The sequence below is a fragment of the Sceloporus occidentalis genome, unplaced genomic scaffold, assembly GCF_023333645.1.
Source record: "Sceloporus occidentalis isolate IW3139 unplaced genomic scaffold, rSceOcc1.0.p SCAF_49, whole genome shotgun sequence".
Taxonomy (NCBI): domain Eukaryota; kingdom Metazoa; phylum Chordata; class Lepidosauria; order Squamata; family Phrynosomatidae; genus Sceloporus; species Sceloporus occidentalis.
In genome coordinates, this window is record NW_028317029.1 from 2,458,290 (window position 1) to 2,479,398 (window position 21,109).

The 21,109-nt window shown below is 37.0% G+C and overlaps 1 protein-coding gene across 1 annotated transcript in view; it reads right to left on the minus strand.

Moving 5' to 3' along the window:
* Positions 1–1,297: 1,297 nt before the first annotated feature.
* LOC149288904 (platelet-derived growth factor D-like) overlaps positions 1,298–21,109 on the minus strand; it is a 67,708-nt gene continuing 47,896 nt past the window's right edge. The window contains exons 6-8 of the mRNA XM_089491173.1: positions 14,324–14,522; positions 12,259–12,473; positions 1,298–1,429 (exon numbers count right to left, since the gene is read on the minus strand). Of these exons, the coding sequence (XP_089347299.1) occupies positions 1,298–1,429; positions 12,259–12,473; positions 14,324–14,522 (546 nt within the window). The remainder of the gene's footprint in view (positions 1,430–12,258; positions 12,474–14,323; positions 14,523–21,109) is intronic.

Here is a 21,109-nt window from a genome sequence, read left to right on the forward strand (position 1 = left end):
GTCTTCCTGTTTGGTCTCGGTGCCGGCTTGTAATGCTGAGTGCCGGAAGATTTCCGGCGCTCAGCATTATAAGCCGGCACCGAGACCGAACAGGGAGACTCGCCGCAGGACTGCTGAAAGGTAAGTACAAGGGGGGGGCGGCAGGGACGGAGAGAGAGGAAGGGTAGATAAGGAAGGGGCATTTTAAAATTCGCCCCAGGCGGCATTTTGCCTTGGGCCGACCCTGAATGTACATTAATAGTAATCCATGTCAGGTATGCAAATATATTCTATTATTAAAGACTTTTAACGTCTGTTTTTATTTCTTTTGCAAAACAATGACACCATGTATATTTGTATTTCTTATCATTTATTTTAGTTTTAGGAAATACAATGAATCAGTAAAATATATGTGAAAATGAAATGAAAAACACTGGAAAAGAACAGGAACAGCTTGTGTTTATTCAACGATCTGTAACTCTGTTATCCTTTATATTGCTGCCCATTTACATTGTTGACTTGCCGTTTTTAGAATTTTTTTTACTGTAAAAAAATATTTTAATTTTAGAACATAAATAAAGCGCAATCTACTAAGCTCTATACAGCAAAGCTACTTAAGTTAAAGCAGGTTATTTAAATTATATAATTTTAGGTGCAGTAAACAATTCATTCCACAAATTATTTGCAAGGGGAGTTTGGCTGGAACTCTGTATATTAACAGCATTGGATTCTAGATGATACAAACTTTTTCTGCTTTACTGAGATGTTGATTGATATAATGAATTTAAAAAAAAACACACAAAAAAGGTCTTTAATATATTTTAAAAAAAGCAAAATGTATTACTGAAAATGTATAAAATTATTAAACAAATGAATAAAATGTACTGAGTATAGCAAGTACATATACTGTACATCCCCACAATAACCTTTCCTGCACATAATCTACCTTTCCTGGATTTATTACCTTAAAACACAGTGTCCTTGGTCTGTTATATCTCCCTAAATTACCATTTTTTTTAGCATTCTTACATCATGGTTTTTATATATAAACTTCTTTTCATGTTAACACGTGTTATGTTGGCATCATTGTTTTTTGTGTTTTACTTTCTTGCTAGTCTAGAGCATTAATTCCAGCACTGGCCAACACGACTATACATTTTATTATTTTGCCCAAAGCTTTTTTGTAGCACAATTTTAACAAAAACAAAACCCTTTGTTGCAAAAAAAATTATATTACTAGTGCTGTCTATTTTGACCGGAAAACATAAGTCCACAGAGCTCTGAAAAGGGAGACGTGAAGAAACCCAATGTTTGCTTCTTATCGGGGTGGTCTAGAACTGCAAATGCAATCACAACGCTCGTGATGTTCAAGCTGGATATCTACGATGGCCATACTCTTGGTCTTATTCTTTTTCTTGTTGTATCCCGGTTCCGGAATTACCTTCAGCACCTACAAAATAAAATTGATAATAATGAAAGACCATCCCTTTCTTGTGTAAGAATTGTTGTCTCTCCTAAAGCTGATTACTTAAATATTTCAAAAACAGGAATATACCCTCTAAGAAACTATTTATTTAGTTGTATAAAATATTTTTTGCAATTTAAATTAAAGATATATTAAAATACATCAGTACAAGAATGTTCAACTGTTCGACTCCAATATCTTTTATTTATAGTCTTCAAAATAATCTGCAACCTTATGTCTGCACCAATACAGCTATATTTAAGAAGAGTTTTGCCCCTTGTATGGAATTTAAAAAAAAAATCATAAAAGTAGATATTTAATCTGTAACACAATAATCTAACAATCTTCATAACCAAATCAAAAATGTGTAACAATCCATCGCTGCTGCTTACTTGATAAGACAAACAACCCAATATAAGACAAATATAAATGTCACATAAAGATTATTATTTGTTTTCTTTCTTAGAGAGTTTCTGGTGTCACCTACCATCGTTTTTACATAGTTTACTAAATCTACTTTATCCATCAATCTGGTTAATCCCCCAATAGATTAATCTGGTTTTGGTAGCAGTATAAACTGCTTTGTGTGCCCACTATGTAGGAGGTGAGAGTAGGTTCTCACCCTATTGAGAGTGTGCCTTGAAGTGGTGGGTGAGTTAATTATGCTTTGGCCAATTCATATAACCAAAACCTCTCATTTATATTATGTTTATATATTTGTTGCCAACTTTATTAGGGTGAGAAGCGCAGACAGTATTTTGTTTTTTGTATACATTGTACAGCCAACACACTGTATTTGCAGCATGCTCACACTGTTTGGTAGGCCTCATATTATACATTTGTATTATTTGAGACTAGCTTAGCGCACTGACATTTTTCTTTTCTTATCCATTTAAAACCAACTGAAATTTAGTTTAGATAAACTGAAATTCCTTCAATGTTGTGTGGCAGGGGAGGGGGGCTTACTACCCAGATCTGATAAGAGAGGGTGAGATGTTGTAAAAGTATGTGTCCCTCCAGAGGGTCATAAATGTTCTGAGTGGGGAATTTTGAAGGGGGGGTTAAGCACTGCTGAAGATAAATTGACAAAAAAAAAAATAAAAAAAAAATACCATAAGATGCTAGTGCTCACATACAGGGAATAGGAGTGCAGTGATGAATATAGGGATGGGAATGTATATGTCTACACATGTTGTCATATATACAGGTACATATAGATGAACATGGTGCACTAAAAGTACAGTACATATAGCAGGTGGGGGGTTATGTAAAACCTGTGTAGTGGGATAGGAGACCCAAATCGACATTGAGTCCTCTATTCTTGCTGTTGAATAGTTGAATCATTCTGACTTCAAATGTTTGTCTTTCTTTGGTATTACTGAAGTCCCCTTTCAGTACTTTGATTTTTAGATCCTTGATAGAATGGTCATTTTGGGTGAAGTGGTGTCCCACAGGGGTGCAGTAGGAATTTTCCTTGTGATGTTTAATGGAATGTCTGTGCATGTTCATTCTGCCATTTAGTTGCTGGCTGGTTTCTCCAATGTAGCATCCTAGGTCACATTTCGTGCATTGTATCATATACACTACATTGCTGGATGTGCAGGTATATGATCCTTTAATACTGTAGGTCTTGCTGTTGTGGGTGGCTATGTTGTCTGTGCATATATGTTGGCACAGTTTGCAGCGGGGCCTTTTGCACGGTGTGGTCCCTTTTTCTTTATTCATTCTGTCGGTGGGTAGTTTCCGGTTAATTAATTTTTGTTGCAGGTTTGGGGGTTGTCTGAAGGCCAAAATGGGGGTTTCAGGGAAGATGTTTTTTAGTGTCTCATCTTCTGCTAGCATAGGCTGTAGGTCTTTGATGACTTTCCGGATTTCTTCAAGCACTGGGTTATAGGTGACTACAAGTGGTACACGTGTAGAGATTCTTTTTTCTCTATATTGTAGCAGGTGTGTGCGTGGAACTTTGAGAGCAGAGTTGATTTGTTGGTTGATAGTTTTTGATTGGTAGCCTTTCTGTTTCATAGATTTGGAGAGGTCGTTTAGATGCAGGTTGCGGTCGTTGGGGTCAGAGCATATTCGATGGTACCTGGTTGCTTGGCTGTAGATGATGCCCCGCTTAGTATGGGAGGGGTGAAAGCTGGATTTGTGGAGATAGCTGCATCTGTCTGTGGGTTTTCTGTAAAGAGAGGTGTGGGTTGTACCATTGGTACATCTTACTGTAGTGTCCAGAAAGTTTACGGATTTTGTGGAGTACTCCATTTTTAGTTTAATTGACGGGTGGAATGAGTTGAAAGAGGCATGGAATTGTTTCAGTTTTTCCTCGCTTTCCGTCCAAATGATGAAGATGTCATCGATGTACCTGTAATATTTGTGTGGTTTGGTGTCTTGTGTTTCAAGGAATCTCTGTTCTAAGTCAGCCATGAAAAGGTTGGCATATTGAGGTGCCATCTTCGTCCCCATAGCCGTCCCCATGATTTGTAGGTAGATCTCATTGTTGAAAGCAAAATAGTTGTGTGTGAGGATGAATTTTACCAGTTCTGTGATGATTCGGGGGTTGTATTTTTGGTTGTCAGTGCCTGAGAGAAAATGTGAACAGGCGTTAATGCCATCTGTATGTGGAATGTTGCTGTACAGGGATTCCACGTCCATGGTTACTAGGATGGTGTTAGCAGGGAGGTTGGCGATTTGGTTGAGTTTGTTGAGGAAGTCAGTGGTGTCTTTTATGAAGCTGTTTGTGTTAATGACAAACGGTTTTAGCGTGTTTTCGACCAGTCCTGAGAGCTGTTCTGTGAGTGTGCCCATACCTGTAACATTGGAGAAACCAGCCAGCAACTAAATGGCAGAATGAACATGCACAGACATTCCATTAAACATCACAAGGAAAATTCCTACTGCACCCCTGTGGGACACCACTTCACCCAAAATGACCATTCTATCAAGGACCTAAAAATCAAAGTACTGAAAGGGGACTTCAGTAATACCAAAGAAAGACAAACATTTGAAGTCAGAATGATTCAACTATTCAACAGCAAGAATAGAGGACTCAATGCCGATTTGGGTCTCCTATCCCACTACACAGGTTTTACATAACCCCCCACCTGCTATATGTACTGTACTTTTAGTGCACCATGTTCATCTATATGTACCTGTATATATGACAACATGTGTAGACATATACATTCCCATCCCTATATTCATCACTGCACTCCTATTCCCTGTATGTGAGCACTAGCATCTTATGGTATTTTGTTATTTTTTTTTTGTGTCAATTTATCTTCAGCAGTGCTTAACCCCCCCTTCAAAATTCCCCACTCAGAACATTTATGACCCTCTGGAGGGACACATACTTTTACAACATCTCACCCTCTCTTATCAGATCTGGGTAGTAAGCCCCCCTCCCCTGCCACACAACATTGAATTCTATGTGTCGTTTTGCTCAGAAATGTTTTAGACTTGAGAAAGGGAGAAGAGCTCCCGAAAGCTTGTCATTCCAAAATTCTGTTAGTCCAAATAAAAAAGGTATTATCACAAGATACTTATTCCATCTGTTTTTTGATATTGACACTACTGGACTAATACGGCTACAACCTCTACTCTACTATATATATATAAAAATATATTATATATATTATATATTATACAAAAATTGTACATATATATATATATATATAATGTATATATTCAATATATATCTTCAATATATATATTCAAAATATAGTGTATATATAATGTACAATGTATATTTATATATATATATATGTATATATGTTACTTACCTGCCCCCGGCTCCCACGTTGCCTCCACAGCCACCACGCAGGAGAGGGAGACCCCCCTCCAACTCTCGACCACTGGAGCCGCCACTCAGGAGAGGCAGACCCCCCTCCAACGCACGGCCACCGGAGCCGCCACGCAGGAGAGGGAGACCCCCCTCCAACGCACGGCTACGACCGCAGCAGCCGCCTCACAGGAGAGGGAGGCCGCCCTCCAACGCGGTGCCGCTTCTGCCGTCGTCTTCTGAACTGCCGCGCAGGAGAGGCAAACCTCCTTGAACACGGCGTCCGGCTTCGGCGCTCGCGCGCCCTCTAGTGGCGAACTCCCAAACTGCAGGCATACATGAGGGGAGATTACGCCACAACCATGATGGTGGCGATTCCCGGACATTGGAAGTGACGTCATGAGGTTTGGCTGGAGATTTGAACTTCCTCTGCGGTTCCTATTTAAACCTCCTCAGTTCTGTCTGACATTGCCTTCTGTTGGAAGTCTATGCCCTGTGCTAGTACCCAGATAGCGTTTTGATTCTGTATTCTCGTGTATGATCCCGGCTTGTCTGACTTCGTTGATTTCCTGATTCCTGACATCGGCTACGTTTACGTTTATCCTGTTTTCCTGAATCCTGACCTCGGCTACGTTATATGACTATCCTGCTCTCTGGAAACCTGACCTCGGCTTGTTTGACCTGTTCTGTCCTGGAGTCCTTCCTGACCACGGTGTCTCCTAACTACTTGTACGTGACAATATATATTTATTTATTTTGCTTGAAAACTCTAATTCTTGTGCGTCCCTTGTATAAATTATATGGCAACTGCTTAGCTGCATAAGTATTTGGAGGGGGTGGGTTTGATGCTGTAGTAAACTAATGTAGCATATAAAACATGAACTTTCTCAGCATGAAAAAAACCCAAACATGTATTTTCCTATTTTAAAGCGTTTCCTACGCGTCCATAGACTACTCTTCTATGAACACAGAGAAATAAACACAGCAAGGTTATTACATTTATATGTGATTTTGAAAAGTCAAAGGTCCTGTCTTATTTCACCCAATCAAGAAAATGACACTTGGAAACCATTGAAATTGCATTTGCAAATGTAAATCACATAGCAGTTCCATCGTTGGCCGACTCTTTCAGTGCTGTGAATTCTAATCATCCATACAAAACTAGCCATAAGGATAATATAGCTGACGTTTGAAGAACATCTTTGATTAACATACATCCACCTAAGAAGATTGAATTATTTTTAAAGGACTTTTTCGTACAGGATTGGCATAATAAATTAGTCAATAGATTTATTTTGTGCTGCTTCACTGTTTAGGCATATGTTTATAGATGAATGATTATTGTTATATTTATTGATTTATATATCACCATCGTATTCCGTAGCGCTGTACAATGGGTGAACAGGACGTAACAAGTAGGGCATAACATAACAATATGGACAAACAAAAACAAAATGGGCTTAGAATCCAAAAGATAAGAAATGAAAGTGGATGATACAGATATGAAGGGGCATGAGCAGAGGTCTACAAAATTCAAGGGGATCTCTGATCATGTTGTACCGCTCCATCATAAAGAGCAGGTCTACAAAAAAGGAAAGAAAAGAAGAAAAAAAAAGTGAAACAAACGTGCAAAAATGGCCTATTTATTTTGGGTTCTGCGTTTTTTAAAGACTAGGAACAATTCCAAATATATTTTATTCCTAATAAATATTGTAGAGAAGACACCAGCCCATTACTTCACATTATAAGTTCTGTTGATAGAATAGCATAAAAGGAAAATGTTTTGTTTTTTTATGTATTTCACAAATAAGAATAAACTTGAGTAATAATTTCATAATATGTTCTACATTATTCTTGAAAGCAAAGCCAATAGAATTGGAATTTGTCTTGATTTGTAAATTCTCCATGATGCTTTACAACTTCAGAACCACCCTGGAAATGTCTTAAGTGCTAAACATTACTATGTAGCTGTTATATCGTTACTATACAGTCTCTTTCTCCCGGATATAAATCTTTCTCGTTTTGTTTTCATTACCAGATCGTTCCTCTTAAAAATGGCACACTCTTTATCTTTCACCGCTCATGTTCCTCCCAGAATTTCCTTCTTTATTTAGAACGTTAGCTCTAGCAGCCTGACACTTTTTATTAATTGTGACGTTTTCTTGGCTTTCACAGACGACCTCCCTTTGGCTTTAAATTCAAAAGAAATAGAAATTCTTTGGTGCATTTTTTAAGATAACCTCTTTCCTGGCATACATATTATCATCAGTGGAGTTATATGTATATGCCAAGAATATACAGTAATATGTGAAACATTTCATTAACCTTTTAATGACTGAGACTACGCTGTACCATAATTTTTGTGATGCATACAATCCCCGTGATTGGTGGTCACAGCGACCACATAACTGGTCACCTTACATTGTTAAATAGTATTTGCTGGGTGGGCGCCAATCTCTTGCTTTGTTGTGTATAAATCTAATTTATGTAATTTACTCTTTTTTTACACTAGGTACTTACACTTTAACTAGGGGAGTCTATATTTTTTCCAGGCCAAGTTACACTATTCGTAGATACCTAATTCAGAGCTAACTGTTTATAACATAGCGTGATACAGTGGCAATAAAACAGAAAAAAAAACATAATTCCTGCCATTATTTTTCTCCAAACAAAATGGAAAAAATAACAAAAACAAAATAATTTTATTAAAAAAGTCTGCTCCCTTTAGTAAATGTATGCAACATACGCGGTTGCATATCTATGTAAATATCAAGCACCGTATTAGCTTAGACCTAGGCCTTAGGCCTGGGACAGTATACGCCACTGTATGCATGTTCCTAGGGGTCTTAATCTAGCGCTGAGTAATACCATAGGCGTCCAAACCACAATGTAATCACTGGTGGACATATGCATTAGTGTTATAGTAACATATATGGGAAGTATTATTATTTAATTTTTCATATAGTGCCATCATAGTCTGTCGTGCTGTACAATGGGAATATATACCATACATTTTATTACACAAAACAGAATTAAATACCAGAGTTGTAGAAAAGAAGAGTTATCGGATTTTCACGTATGCCTTTAATGATCTTCGGATATGAAAGGCAAGAGATAATGGAAATTGTGAAACCTTAAGTTGTCAGAGTTTATGTTCAGGAAACATACATTTGCTTGTTGATATTCCATATGCCATTCTCATTTCCCTGGCAACGCCATTATTTCCGGCACACTCTGTAATTGGGATCACCGATAAAAGAGTGATGGTGTCATTAGTTTTATATGTTAATGAATTGCCACATTTTTATGCTTGTTTAGAGGCTGATTGTAATCATATTAATTATAAACCGATTGACTAATGATGGAAATTGTTCAGTTTAAGAAAGAACTGATTGCTTTCTGTATAAATATATAAACACGGTCATGTTTCTGAGTATATGTGTTAGTTTGGCATAACAATATGAATTAAGTGAAGTTATTAGCAATTTCGTTTAGGGTCACGTGTCTGAATGACCTTTTTGAAAAAAACATTTTTATATAGCTGGAATATTCAGAGCTGGGTTTTGCAATTTTTGTGTTTTTATCAGACATGTATTTTGTCATCATTAAACTCTTACATTTATTTTTTTTTATTCTTCAGTTTTGCTTTTTTGAACACTCTGGAAACCCATAATGAATAAAAAAAATTATTCAAAAAATATAAAGACTATTCAAAATAATGATTTTCCAAAGTCCATGAAGTATTTTATAGTATCCTGCATCCTGTATGTGTGTATGTATCTAAGTACGGTATGTATATATATATATATATATTGCTGGAACAGCTGCTTTATTCATACAAGTTACATCTCTTCCATTGGTTATTTCTAACTCATTTACTAATAAATGTTTATGGATATGTCTTTTGAGCCAATTTTAAATTGTTTTAGATGTTTCACACGCATTTAGTATATTAAATGTATTAATCACCTTCTTCATGCATGATTATCCTTCCATGTGATTATTATATAATTGTGGCGTTGGCTGGGAATTACCATCTCATTGGATGGGTGCACATGTAACAGGACTTTTTTTCACTTCGCCTTGCCAAATTAGTCCCTTCTCATGTTGATCTTCTTGGCAATGAATCCCTTTATGTAATTTTTGTACTAAATTTTTTCTTTTTTAAAGATTAAAATTAGCCTCTCTGTTTCCCACTAATGAGAATGACAGCTGCTTTTATTACCAATAACTAATAATAATAATAATAAAAATAATAAATATTATATCTTTAGAACTTGAAAATAAACTTTTTAAAAACGTAAGCCCAGAACATTAAGTAATAACTATATATTGAATATCTCCATCTATCGTTTTGACAATGCTTGCCCTTTCCCCCTTGCTAAATTATGAAATTATTTTATTTCCCATCTCAGGGAAAGCACAGTATGGAATCCCTGTGAACGGGTATGTTTAGGTTCCTTCCCTTTAATTAAGCAATAACATTGAATTAAAACACTACAAGATATAATGTCTTGCTCAAACTACAACAAAGTAAGTTCTTACTTTCATCTTTCACCCAAAACTCATCTTAATCATTTAATGCTGTTGGTTTTCTTCATTATAAAACAGCTCAAAAAAGATCTGATGAAGATCTATTATGTTCTTCGAGCAATTGGAAAGTAAATTGGCCTCCTCAACACTGCATCTCTCCTGATGACTTGATAAATATAATTCCTGACCTAGCAGAATATTTTATGGTCAATAATAATAAAAATAATAATAATATACAATTCTGTTTTGCATATGAAACAAGGGGCTTGATTTAATAAACTTGGTCTTGTATACATTTCTGTTTGTATCAAGGGGATATGGACACATTATTATGACTAGTTTAGCTTAACAGAATCTTATTAAACAATTACTTTAATATTAGCTTATTGCTCAGAAGTTTGCTTTGATATGATTAGACAAGCAGTTATTTTGAATTAAAAATAGTGTTGACATTAGTCTTCTTAAAACCAGTGTTAAATGTGAGATTTTTCAAAATACTTACAAGTTCCATACACAAAGTATCATAATTATTAATTTTCCTAATGATTTACTCTTTCAGTATTGAAAGGATAAAATATAGGTTATAATTATTTGTTATGCCTATATTTTGTGCTTGTTTTTGGTACCCAATACCTCTGTTTCTTTCCTCCCTGATCTCTTTCTTTTCTAGGAGCTCATAATGTTTGCTGATCAATGTATCACAGTTCTAAAATAGACCCACAAAATCCACAATAATGTGTATAGAAACAGCAGGGAATGGGTTCATAAGTTAAACTGTGTACATTTAACCCATAGCTATATATTTAATATCTGTTTGTTTTTTTAACTGAGTAATATATATATATATATATATATATATATATATATATATATATATATATAAATAAATAAATTGTTTCATAAAACCTCTTGATAAAGTATCAGCCATGATTATAAGCCCCAGAACATCTCTCTCTCTGGGAAATGGACATATATTGGGAGGCATCTGGCACTCAGCCTTAATATAATAACGACAAATATAGTATATAAAACAAAATAAATAAAAAAATGAAAAATCCGACACAAGCTGGGAAAATCTTGGATGGAATTTCTATTTCTTCTAGGAAAGTAAAGTCTAAGCTTTGGATGAGAACAGAGATTTGGACAGCATTTAAGTTAACAAACCCTCTGACAGCTTTGGGATTTTCCCTGTGTTTTGTATTAAAAAACATGAGCATGGTATATGGGCTGCGTAGATAAGAGCAGAGGGAAAAAATGAATTGGCAAACAGTTTTTTTCTGTGACAAGACAGGAGAGGAGTGTTTGAACAAAGTGGAAAATCGACTGCTTGACTGGCAATCACAGCACTGATATTCATAGATTTAAGACTTCTCTACAGTATATATATATATATATATATATATATATATAATGGTTTTGTATTTAGTCACCAAGAGGTGCATTGAATGTATAATTTATTCTGTATCAAAATTGAAAAATGGAAGGAAATTTCACAGTAGTGTATGCAGGATAAGCTGTTTTAGGATGTATTTACCTCTTATAATGAGAAAGCTATTACAGAATATTCAGAATTGTAAACCACAGAATATTTGAGCACTTTGAGCTTTTCATGTTTCTAACAATGTGCAATCAATGTTCAAAATAAGAACTAATGCATATGATTATAAATTTGGTCACTGATTCATTTAAATAGGAATCCTCCCTGAAAAAAGACATGCGTCCATCAAGTTCAGCCTTTCCTATATCTGTTAATTTGTTGCTGTTGATCCACAAACAAGATGGCAAAAAAACCCCAGTTCCGCTCTTTCCAATTTTGCACTAACCAGGGGAAAAAAAATCCTTCTTGACTCCAAAATGGCAGTCAAATTTCTCCTTGGATCAATAAGCTTTTTCCCCATAATTAAAGATTATATCCCTGAATATAATCCTGAAAAAGAAATACATTTGATATCAAACATATATAGTCCAACCTATGGGATGATTCCTACTCAATTACTTTTTATAGCTTTACCTTTACAGAGATCTTTAAATCCCAATCTCCTACCACTAACCTTACCGCTCTCCTTCAATTAAATGGTTTTGTAAACTCCCAGGATTTTGGAGCAGAAATAATTTCACCTCCCCACATCCTTTCATCCCCTTCTGTACTTCTTGAGTAAGTGGGAGAACAAAAAAAGTAGTATGAGATATGTGGTGCAGCTGGGGTTTGCTTCTCTATTCTGCACAGAGATTGCATGCAGATATGATGTCATGCACTTCCCTCATCCAGAAGAAGAACCTACATGATGCATGGGACTAAATAAGTAAAAAACACAAACAGATGGAAGCAGATCTCATGGGTTTTTCCATTTACCTGAATCATCTACCTTCCTTGAAAGTACTACTCGTAAAGCCAGATAAACACGTGACATAGCCATAGCCATTTTTCTGTTGGTTGACATGCCACCAGACCACGGCTTAGTCCTAAATTAGCAAAGTGGTTAATGTAAAATGTCATATATATTACCTCATGGTACTTTTTGACCGTTTTTCCTGAGGTACATGTACAGGATCTCCAGTTTGGCGTCCCGCATCCACAACTTCCCCCACACCGCTTAACAAGCAGACAGCGGGGGAAAAACACCGCGTTGGTAATCTTTAGTTCTTCTCTTAAATTCACTGTGAAATTTCTTGGAGTGCAACTGTAGCGTTTCACATCATCGTTCAACCTGTCCAAATTTACTGAAAGACAAAACATATTACTTTACTGAGATTCATAATATAATGCATTTGTTGGGACATCTGCTGTTGCTATTCCTCCTATATAAGACTAGTGGGTATATTTGAGCCATAATGAATTGAGGTTATTTTCTGTTGCATTGTTTTTTCTCTCTTAGAAGATCAGTTTTGGTCTTTCACTCTGGATTTTTTGTATGTCCTGACAAACATGATTTACATTACACATGCTATAAAGCTTTGAAGAACTACCAGACTGTCTCCAAATGTTCTTTGATCATTATTATTTAACTTTGTTAGCCTGTATCTCATGAATTTTACAAGCCCAACTCATAAATTTTATTTTACACCCCTACTAAAAACGTGTTCTAAAGAACAAGCTGAATTTTGTTAAAGTCACCACTTCATCATCAGTTCACCGCATTCTTGCAGGCCACCGGTAAAAAAATGAAATAAATAAACATAGGAACATAGAATTTGACTGCAGATAAGACCCATTTGACCCACCTAGTCTCTACATTTTTCCTGATGTAAGACTCTGGTCTTAATGAGTCCTTGATCCTGTCTTAGATTCAGACTGTTTTAGGCTTGGTTTGGAGCAAGTGATGTTCTCTATTACATTGTTTAAGTGTACAAAATGTCTGACTACCCTGAAGATGTTACTTTGAAGCTTTAAGCTTGGCTATGCATTGGATTGTACTCTTGACAGGCACATTAAACCAAATCATAGGTAGTAATGAGTACAGGGTACATTTATTCCTGGGACATAAATGATGCTGCATGTTCTTCAATAAATCTGGATTAAATTAGTCATTTGTTTCTTGAACCGTGAGCGTGTAAAACAATAGAAGTCATTGTCTGACGGGGTGTTGCAACATACTGGCGATCGGTTAAATGCATTTCTTTCCTTTTTTAATAAATTTCAATTATAAAAAAAAAATAAAAATAAAAAAAGTCAAAACCCCAATACATACATTCAGGATGTTATATTTTCTAAAACCCATTTTGAAATATTGTGTTGTAATTCTCAGAAGTTTTATTGTATTGGACCAATGGCAGCATTACACAATTCTTATGATCTTCATAGCATTGCATGTGAAGGCAAATAAGGAAAGGTCAGCCAGTCTAGTTGGTATAATTTTCAAACTGTTGCAAATGATTGTCTCCGTCATATATTTCCTAGATTAGGCAGTGACATTTTACATAGCATTCTCATTCTTTTCTAGAAATGTAGAAACATAGAATTTGACAGCAGATAAGAACCATTCAGCCTGATGCGGAAGATCATTTCCATTCCTTAACACCCTATCTGTAAAGTAAAAAGTTCCTTACATTAGATCTAAGCCTCTGACCTCTGATTTTAAATTATGACCTCTTCTTCTAACATTTCTCCTCCTTTAAAATAAACTTCGCCCCTGTACTTTGTTGAATCACTTTAAGTATTTAAATGTTTTTTTATCACATTCTAAGCTCAATAAATCTAAATAAATAAATTATTTTATTTTTATATTTGACTGCATGTTTAAAGGAAAATGTCTACTTTTTTTGTATCCCTCTGTTTTTTTTTTTTATAAATTGCCAATTATCACATTAGTGAAGGATCTTAGCATCTCTATTAAATTTAAAATTATTTATTTTACGTGTAATTATACAACATCAAGCAGTGTGCCAAATTGCATGTGCAAATTGAGTGACAAATCATTATAGACAATAGACAAAAAAAAGGGATTTTTTTTGTGCATGAATTGGTAAATTGCTATTTCTGTCTGGAGTAAACATGTAATCTAGATTTTTCTTTTTAAAAAAAAAAATACAAAGAATTTGGACACTTTATTTTTTTTATTCTACTTTCTTACCTTTAGATTTTTTTTCTTGGAAAGTTCTTCCTCGAAATTGTGATGTGTCTGTATACAGATTTTCGAGGTCAACTTGCCATGTATCTGGATTGAAGTGTTTAAGCACCTCTTCAACAGTGTCGAACATAGCAATAGTCTGGTCAAGGGCTTCCGCTGTAAGAGTGGAATCAGTCGCTGAAGGTGAATGATAGGAGACTTCCTAAGAGAGAGAAAATTCATTGTACAACCAATAATCACATATTTAAGTCAATATTTCCTGTAAAGGCTTAATGTTCCTTTATGTAATTATCAATGCAAACAAGCACAACTGGAACATTTGAGTTGATAAAAAAACAAAACACCATGTCTACCCAATGTCTCTATCATTTTGGCTTCTCTCCTTCCCTCCATACCTGTGCTCTGTGTAGGACAATAATACAAAACAATGCGGACTCTGAATCTCCATATGATTAACTTTGCCTTAATACCCTAATCCCCCATCCCAATGGTGAGGAGATAGGGAAGAGAGGGCATAGTAAATATGTATTCGTCAGAGAATATTTTATCAGGGATGTTCAACTCCAAGTCCTAATTGCCACATCCGGGGCAGGATTTATGGATATCCCAAAATTACTAAACTAATTAAATCACTTGAGTTCAAACCAAGGATTTACTGAAACCTTGGTTTGTTTGTGGTCCTTGAGGCCCGAAGTCCAAATCTCTGATCTATACTGTTATCACATACATATACATATGCACTTAAAAAACATTTAATTTGAATTGCAACCATTTTTGAAAGAAATCCCCCCAGAAAAATAATTTTCTCCGATCATTAGATAGTGTATAATACATATAGTTTAGCATTCCAGAAAGCTTGGTTTTATTTAAATTTCTTCCACAGATTTCGATATCTGGAGACTCTGAGACTTTTGGGCGACTTTCCCAGCTCAGATATCGCATTGAGCTGATTGTTGTTATAGCAATGCCAAATATGTTCTATTGATCCAATTAAATCCTATACTCCATAGACTTAATTAACCAGAGTGTCCTTTTGGTGATTAAGACTGATCCATTCTTTTATTTACCATATAGCAGCATGATAAGGAATCAGGGTGTTTGTCTTATAGACGGGTTAATATGCATTTGCCTGAAAACATTATATTACATTAAAAACCAGAAACGGAAAACACAATATATTTATTTGGAACCTCATATGACACTAATCCTGGAAATTGTGTGAGTTCTCATTTATTACCATCTTGCTTCTTTGTTTCCCAGAATTACATTCTAAATTGTATACAGCCAACAAAAAAACTATTATTCAATTTATTAAATGACTTAGGATATCTAACAAAAAAAAGCGTCAATATGCAATTAACAAATCTGTTGATGCATCAGAGCACAACGTACACGATTAACACGTCAGAGACACCCACAGGCTACTTCACATGACAGCATGGAGGACAGCTGCGCGACTGCCAATACATCTGTCTCCGCCGCCGCTGCCAAGCCGACTAATATACAGGACAGAAATAGTCCGACAGTCTGACACCCACCTCTGTTTGGATTGTTCTGTAAATTGAAGCTAAACTCACAATAAATACTAAATCCATTTTACAAGAGCTGGGAAAAATGCTTTTAAAAAAAAAAAAAGGATGCTAATAAAAAGTTTAGCTCTAAAATTCCTGTTTCCTGTATGTGATGTAACATAAAATAATAATAAATAATACAAAAAATATAATGAATGGTAATTGGACACACACACACCATGCTACTAAAACATTCACCCGTCACTCTTACTAATCCAACAATAATTAATTAACATAAGCAATATACGGTAAAACCCACCCAATATATTACAGAGGACGATATTTATCCCCCCTTTCTTATGACCTTCCTGGGTATTCCTCCATATTTGTGCTTTTGTCATATTGTTGATTGTTGACGTAGCCATTGCCACAATGGGTGACAGACAGAGGCTGGCATGGGGGGCAACACTCGCAGAGGTGGGAGCGCAATGGGGTAATGTAACATTGTGTACGTTTTGTGACGTCGCATTAAAATTGCGAATGTTCAAACACTGTGAGAGAGACAGAGTGGAGTATGATTGTGTGCGCTAGTTTGAGTGTATGTATTTGTTATAGTGAGTGAGTGAAAGCGTGTGTGCTATTGTGTAAGTTACAGGGTGGGGTTGGGGGGCTACTCCCTCCTGGGCCACAAGTTGCCAGCCCTCCCCTGGTGGAAAGCCTCTCAAATGCCCCTCTTTAGAAAAGGAAGACTCTTTTTTGTGCCCAAATAAGTCATTTTTTCCTCCCCTAATGACTATCTTTTGTGCAACCTCAGAATATTGATGGGTATGAGTGGATCACAGTGTTCTACTGCACTAAACACTCTGACTTTGGCAATTTGAAATGTTGGTCATTATGGGGTGTGGAGAAAGGAGATAACACCAGGACAGGAACATGATTAAATAATGCTGGTACTGCCACAGGCTGCCCCTGACATTGGGTTCCATAAGATTAATTTTTAACCTAAATGTATTCCAATTAATTACACCGATTGACGAACAAAAGGTACAAAGCTATAGATAGTCTCAATATATTCATTTACTTATTGTGATAGTATTTATTGTGATTCTTCTGATGCATGTGTGAAATGTAGGCTTTTTGAGAATTCATCTGTAAAATATGTCTGACTTGTATTATAAAAAGAAAAAAATGTAAAAAATATGGAAATGATTCTACACAAAAAACTGTAAAACTCAATGGCAAAAAATAAATCTTAGTAACAATCTTTTTACTTAGAAAAGACTCCATGTTTTAGACTAAACCACGGCTTTCCTTTTGCCCAATACTCCCTAAAAGATAATAATATAAAAATAAATTGCTATTTGTTTTTTTATGCATAAGTTAAATAAATAGCAACTTAATGTAAAGCATATGATAAATAACACATTTAACTGTTTTAGGACATCACAATGCCAAGGTTATGCTGGATATATATGATATGATGGTAGGATGCGCTCAATAATTTTACATCCTTTATTATTTAATACGTGTAAATAAATATAGCATTAAAAATATAATTCCTAGTACTGTTTAATGCATAAAAATTTCCCAGAAATATTTTTTTAATCATATGAAATCTTGCCTCATTCATAATTTTTGCTGGGAATACTTAATTGTCATGTGACAAAAAAAGCAGACAATTATTGACTGTTTCCATAGAAACTAAAAGAAAGGTTCTCAAAAGCTTTTGTGCTGTTTTTATTTTATTAAACCTTCAGAAGAAATAATAAAATAGAACACCTGCGAAGGCTTATCTGCATAATATACATGATAATGCAGTTAACATTTAACTTGCCCCCCCCAATTCCAACACTGGGGGGAGTTTAGGGGCAGATCGCCTTTAACACATGGATCGCTAGGATGGGAAGGGGCTGTGCTAGGTGCATATATGTGCGGTATTAACCCTATATAGTCTTTAATGGACATGGCCAAACACTGCTCGCCTACCATTCAGAATAAAGAAACTGACCAAGAGACTCAGGGTAGGCAAGACTTCCCCTGGAGACTCCGGGTCAAACCGAGTATGCTTTTTAAGTATACATTATTACTTATATGAGTAGTTATATTTGTTGTCGTTATTTGTTGTTTTAGGAAGAAAACTAACAAATAGTAAAATACTTTGAATCCACAATTAAAACAAAAATACTTAAGTAATTGTTATTTTAATAAAACACAAAATCAATAAAATAAGGAACATATGGTTTGTCATAAAATCTGTTCTGAATTTGGCAAAATACAAAATACATGTGTGTACATTAAACAAACTAACCAAAAGCCCAGAGGGTTTCTAACATAAAGGAACATTGACGGAAATAACTATACAGCTACCAAAAAAAATTACAGCACTAATAGCTTTAAAAAGCAAACTTTGTTTTTTTTTCACGTGTAAAACTGCTAAATGAAAAAGTATCTACTGGTAAACTTACCAGCACAAAGTCGAAGCTACATTCATCAAGATTATACTGAAGTGATGTAGATTTTTCCTAATTATCTGATAGTATTTTAGGAATCATTAATTTCAGTTTAACTTTGCAAACCCATACGAGTAATAAATTGAGGGCAATTAGCCTTTGGATTGGTTCTACATAGGGGAAAGTGAGATAATTTGTCCATTTAACAGATGCTAAATGATACTAATTACATGTAATAGTTTATACTGAAGCTCAACATGCAGTAAGCTCGGAGGACAGAGAGCTAAAGCTGATAACGCCACATAAGCAACGACCGCTGTATGTACAATATTGGGTTAAAAAGATAAAACAAGAAAAAGGGTGGCTTCAAAGCGATGGTGGTTAAAAGTAAGCAGATCAACAGATTAGTGAATATTAGGGTATCAAAACATGTAATAATAAAATAACATGTTAACAATAAAATATTTTTTGGCTTTGTTAGAATTCTATATAACGTAAAACCAATAGAGCAATTATAAATAATATACTATTTCCTGAATTTCTTGACTATTTCTATTCCTATAGGCTTTTTAATATCAAGTGAAAAGGGCAACAATATTGCTCTGTGGGCAAATAGCTCCACATATTGTTTTATATATGGTTGCGGGCAAAGTGGGTTAAGCTGATTTCATTTTTAAAACAAAACCCCATTCTATTTCTCATCTTTAGGTGTAAGGAGGGTTCTCAATTGGGGGATGGACCCCTTAAACAAGGACATTGGGTAACTTTTCCTAGTGTACTAGGTTATTATAGTAATAACTAGGTATCCTCGCTTAAAATAAGCAAAAAGCTTTGCAGTTGCTGGGACACAGGGGCGGGCTGGGCAATTGCCCCCCAGGCCGCCCGAAATCTAATCTAAACGGCCGCTGGGTGCTGATGCCGCTACTATAATACTTTTTTTTTTACTTACTTACTATGGCAAGCGGCAAGCCGATCCTTTAAAAAAAGGTATTAAAACAGAGCCGGCTGGCAGCATCAGTACCCAGCGGCCGTGTGCGATGGCCGCCTAGTGATGGGAGCAGTGCCAGCGTGAGGGTTGAAAGCTCCGCCCCCTCGCACGGAGCTTTCACCCCTCACGCTGCTCCCATCACTATGGGGCCAATCCAATCTAAACGGCCGATGCGTGCTGCTGATGCCGCCGGCCGGCGCTACTTTAATTTTTTTTTTAAATTTAATATGGCAAGCCGGATTGGCTTGCCATAATAAATTAAAAAAAAAAAAAGTATTAAAGAAGCTCCGGCCGGCGGCATCAGCAGCACGCATCGGCCGTTTAGATTAGATTGGCCGCCTAGTGATGATGGGAGCAGCGTCAGGAGTGAAAGCTCCGCCCCCTCGCGCTCAGACTGCTGGAGCACCGGATGTTAGTGACACAAAGTAGAAACGGCAGTCTGCAGCTACGAGGAGACGGAGGCCTAGACGAAGAAGTGGAAGAAGTGGAAGAAGGTTATTAAACCAATCTTTGTACAAATTATATATTATTCTTTTGTATTCGGTAAAAAAAAAAAAAAAAGGTAGTGCCACCTCTGTCCCCAATTAACCCCTCCCAGTGTCACCTCTGTCCCCTTTCGGCTCCCCATGTCATTGCTGTCCCCCATCAGCCCAACCAGTGTCACCTCTGTCCCCAATCAGCCCCCCATGTCATTACTGTCCCCATTCAGCTCCCCAGTGTCACCTCTGTCCCCAATCAGCCCCTCCCAGTGTCACCTCTGTCCCCTTTCAGCCCCCCATGTCATTACTGTCCCCATTCAGCTCTCCAGTGTCACCTCTGTCCCCAATCAGCCCCAACCAGTGTCACCTCTGTCCCCAATCAGCCCCCCCATGTCATTACTGTCCCCATTCAGCTCTCCAGTGTCACCTCTGTCCCCAATCAGCCCCCCATGTCATTGCTGTCCCTATTCAGCTCTCTAGTATCACCTCTGTCCCCAATCAGCCCCTCCCAGTGTCACCTTTGTCTGCATTCAGCACCCCCATGTCATTGCTGTCCACATTCAGCTCCCCAGTGTTACCTGTGTCCCCAATCATACCCTCCCGGTGTCACCTCTGTCCACAATCAGCCCCTCCCAGTGTCATTACTATCCCCATTCAGCTCTCCAGTGTCACCTCTGTCCCCATTCAGCCCCCCATGTCATTACTGTCCCCATTCAGCTATCCAGTGTCACCTCTGTACCCATTCAGCCCCCCATGTCATTGCTGTCCCCATTCAGCTCACCAGTGTCACCTCTGTCCCCAATCAGCCCCTCCAAGTGTCACCTCTGTCCCCATTCAGCCCCCCGTGTCATTACTGTCCCCATTCAGCTCTCCAGTGTCACCTCTGTCCCCATTCAGCCCCCCATGTCATTACTGTCCCCATTCAGCTCTCCAGTGTCACCTCTGTACCCATTCAGCCCCCCATGTCATTGCTGTCCCCATTCAGCTCACCAGTGTCAACTCTGTCCCCAATCAGCCCCTCCCAGTGTCACCTCTGTCCCCATTCAGCCCCCTGTGTCATTACTGTCCCCATTCAGCTCTCCAGTGTCACCTCTGTCCCCATTCAGCCCCCCATGTCATTACTGTCCCCATTCAGCTCTCCAGTGTCACCTCTGTCCCCATTCAGCCCCCCATGTCATTACTGTCCCCATTCAGCTCTCCAGTGTCACCTCTGTACCCATTCAGCCCCCCATGTCATTGCTGTCCCCATTCAGCTCACCAGTGTCAACTCTGTCCCCAATCAGCCCCTCCCAGTGTCACCTCTGTCCCCATTCAGCCCCCTGTGTCATTACTGTCCCCATTCAGCTCTCCAGTGTCACCTC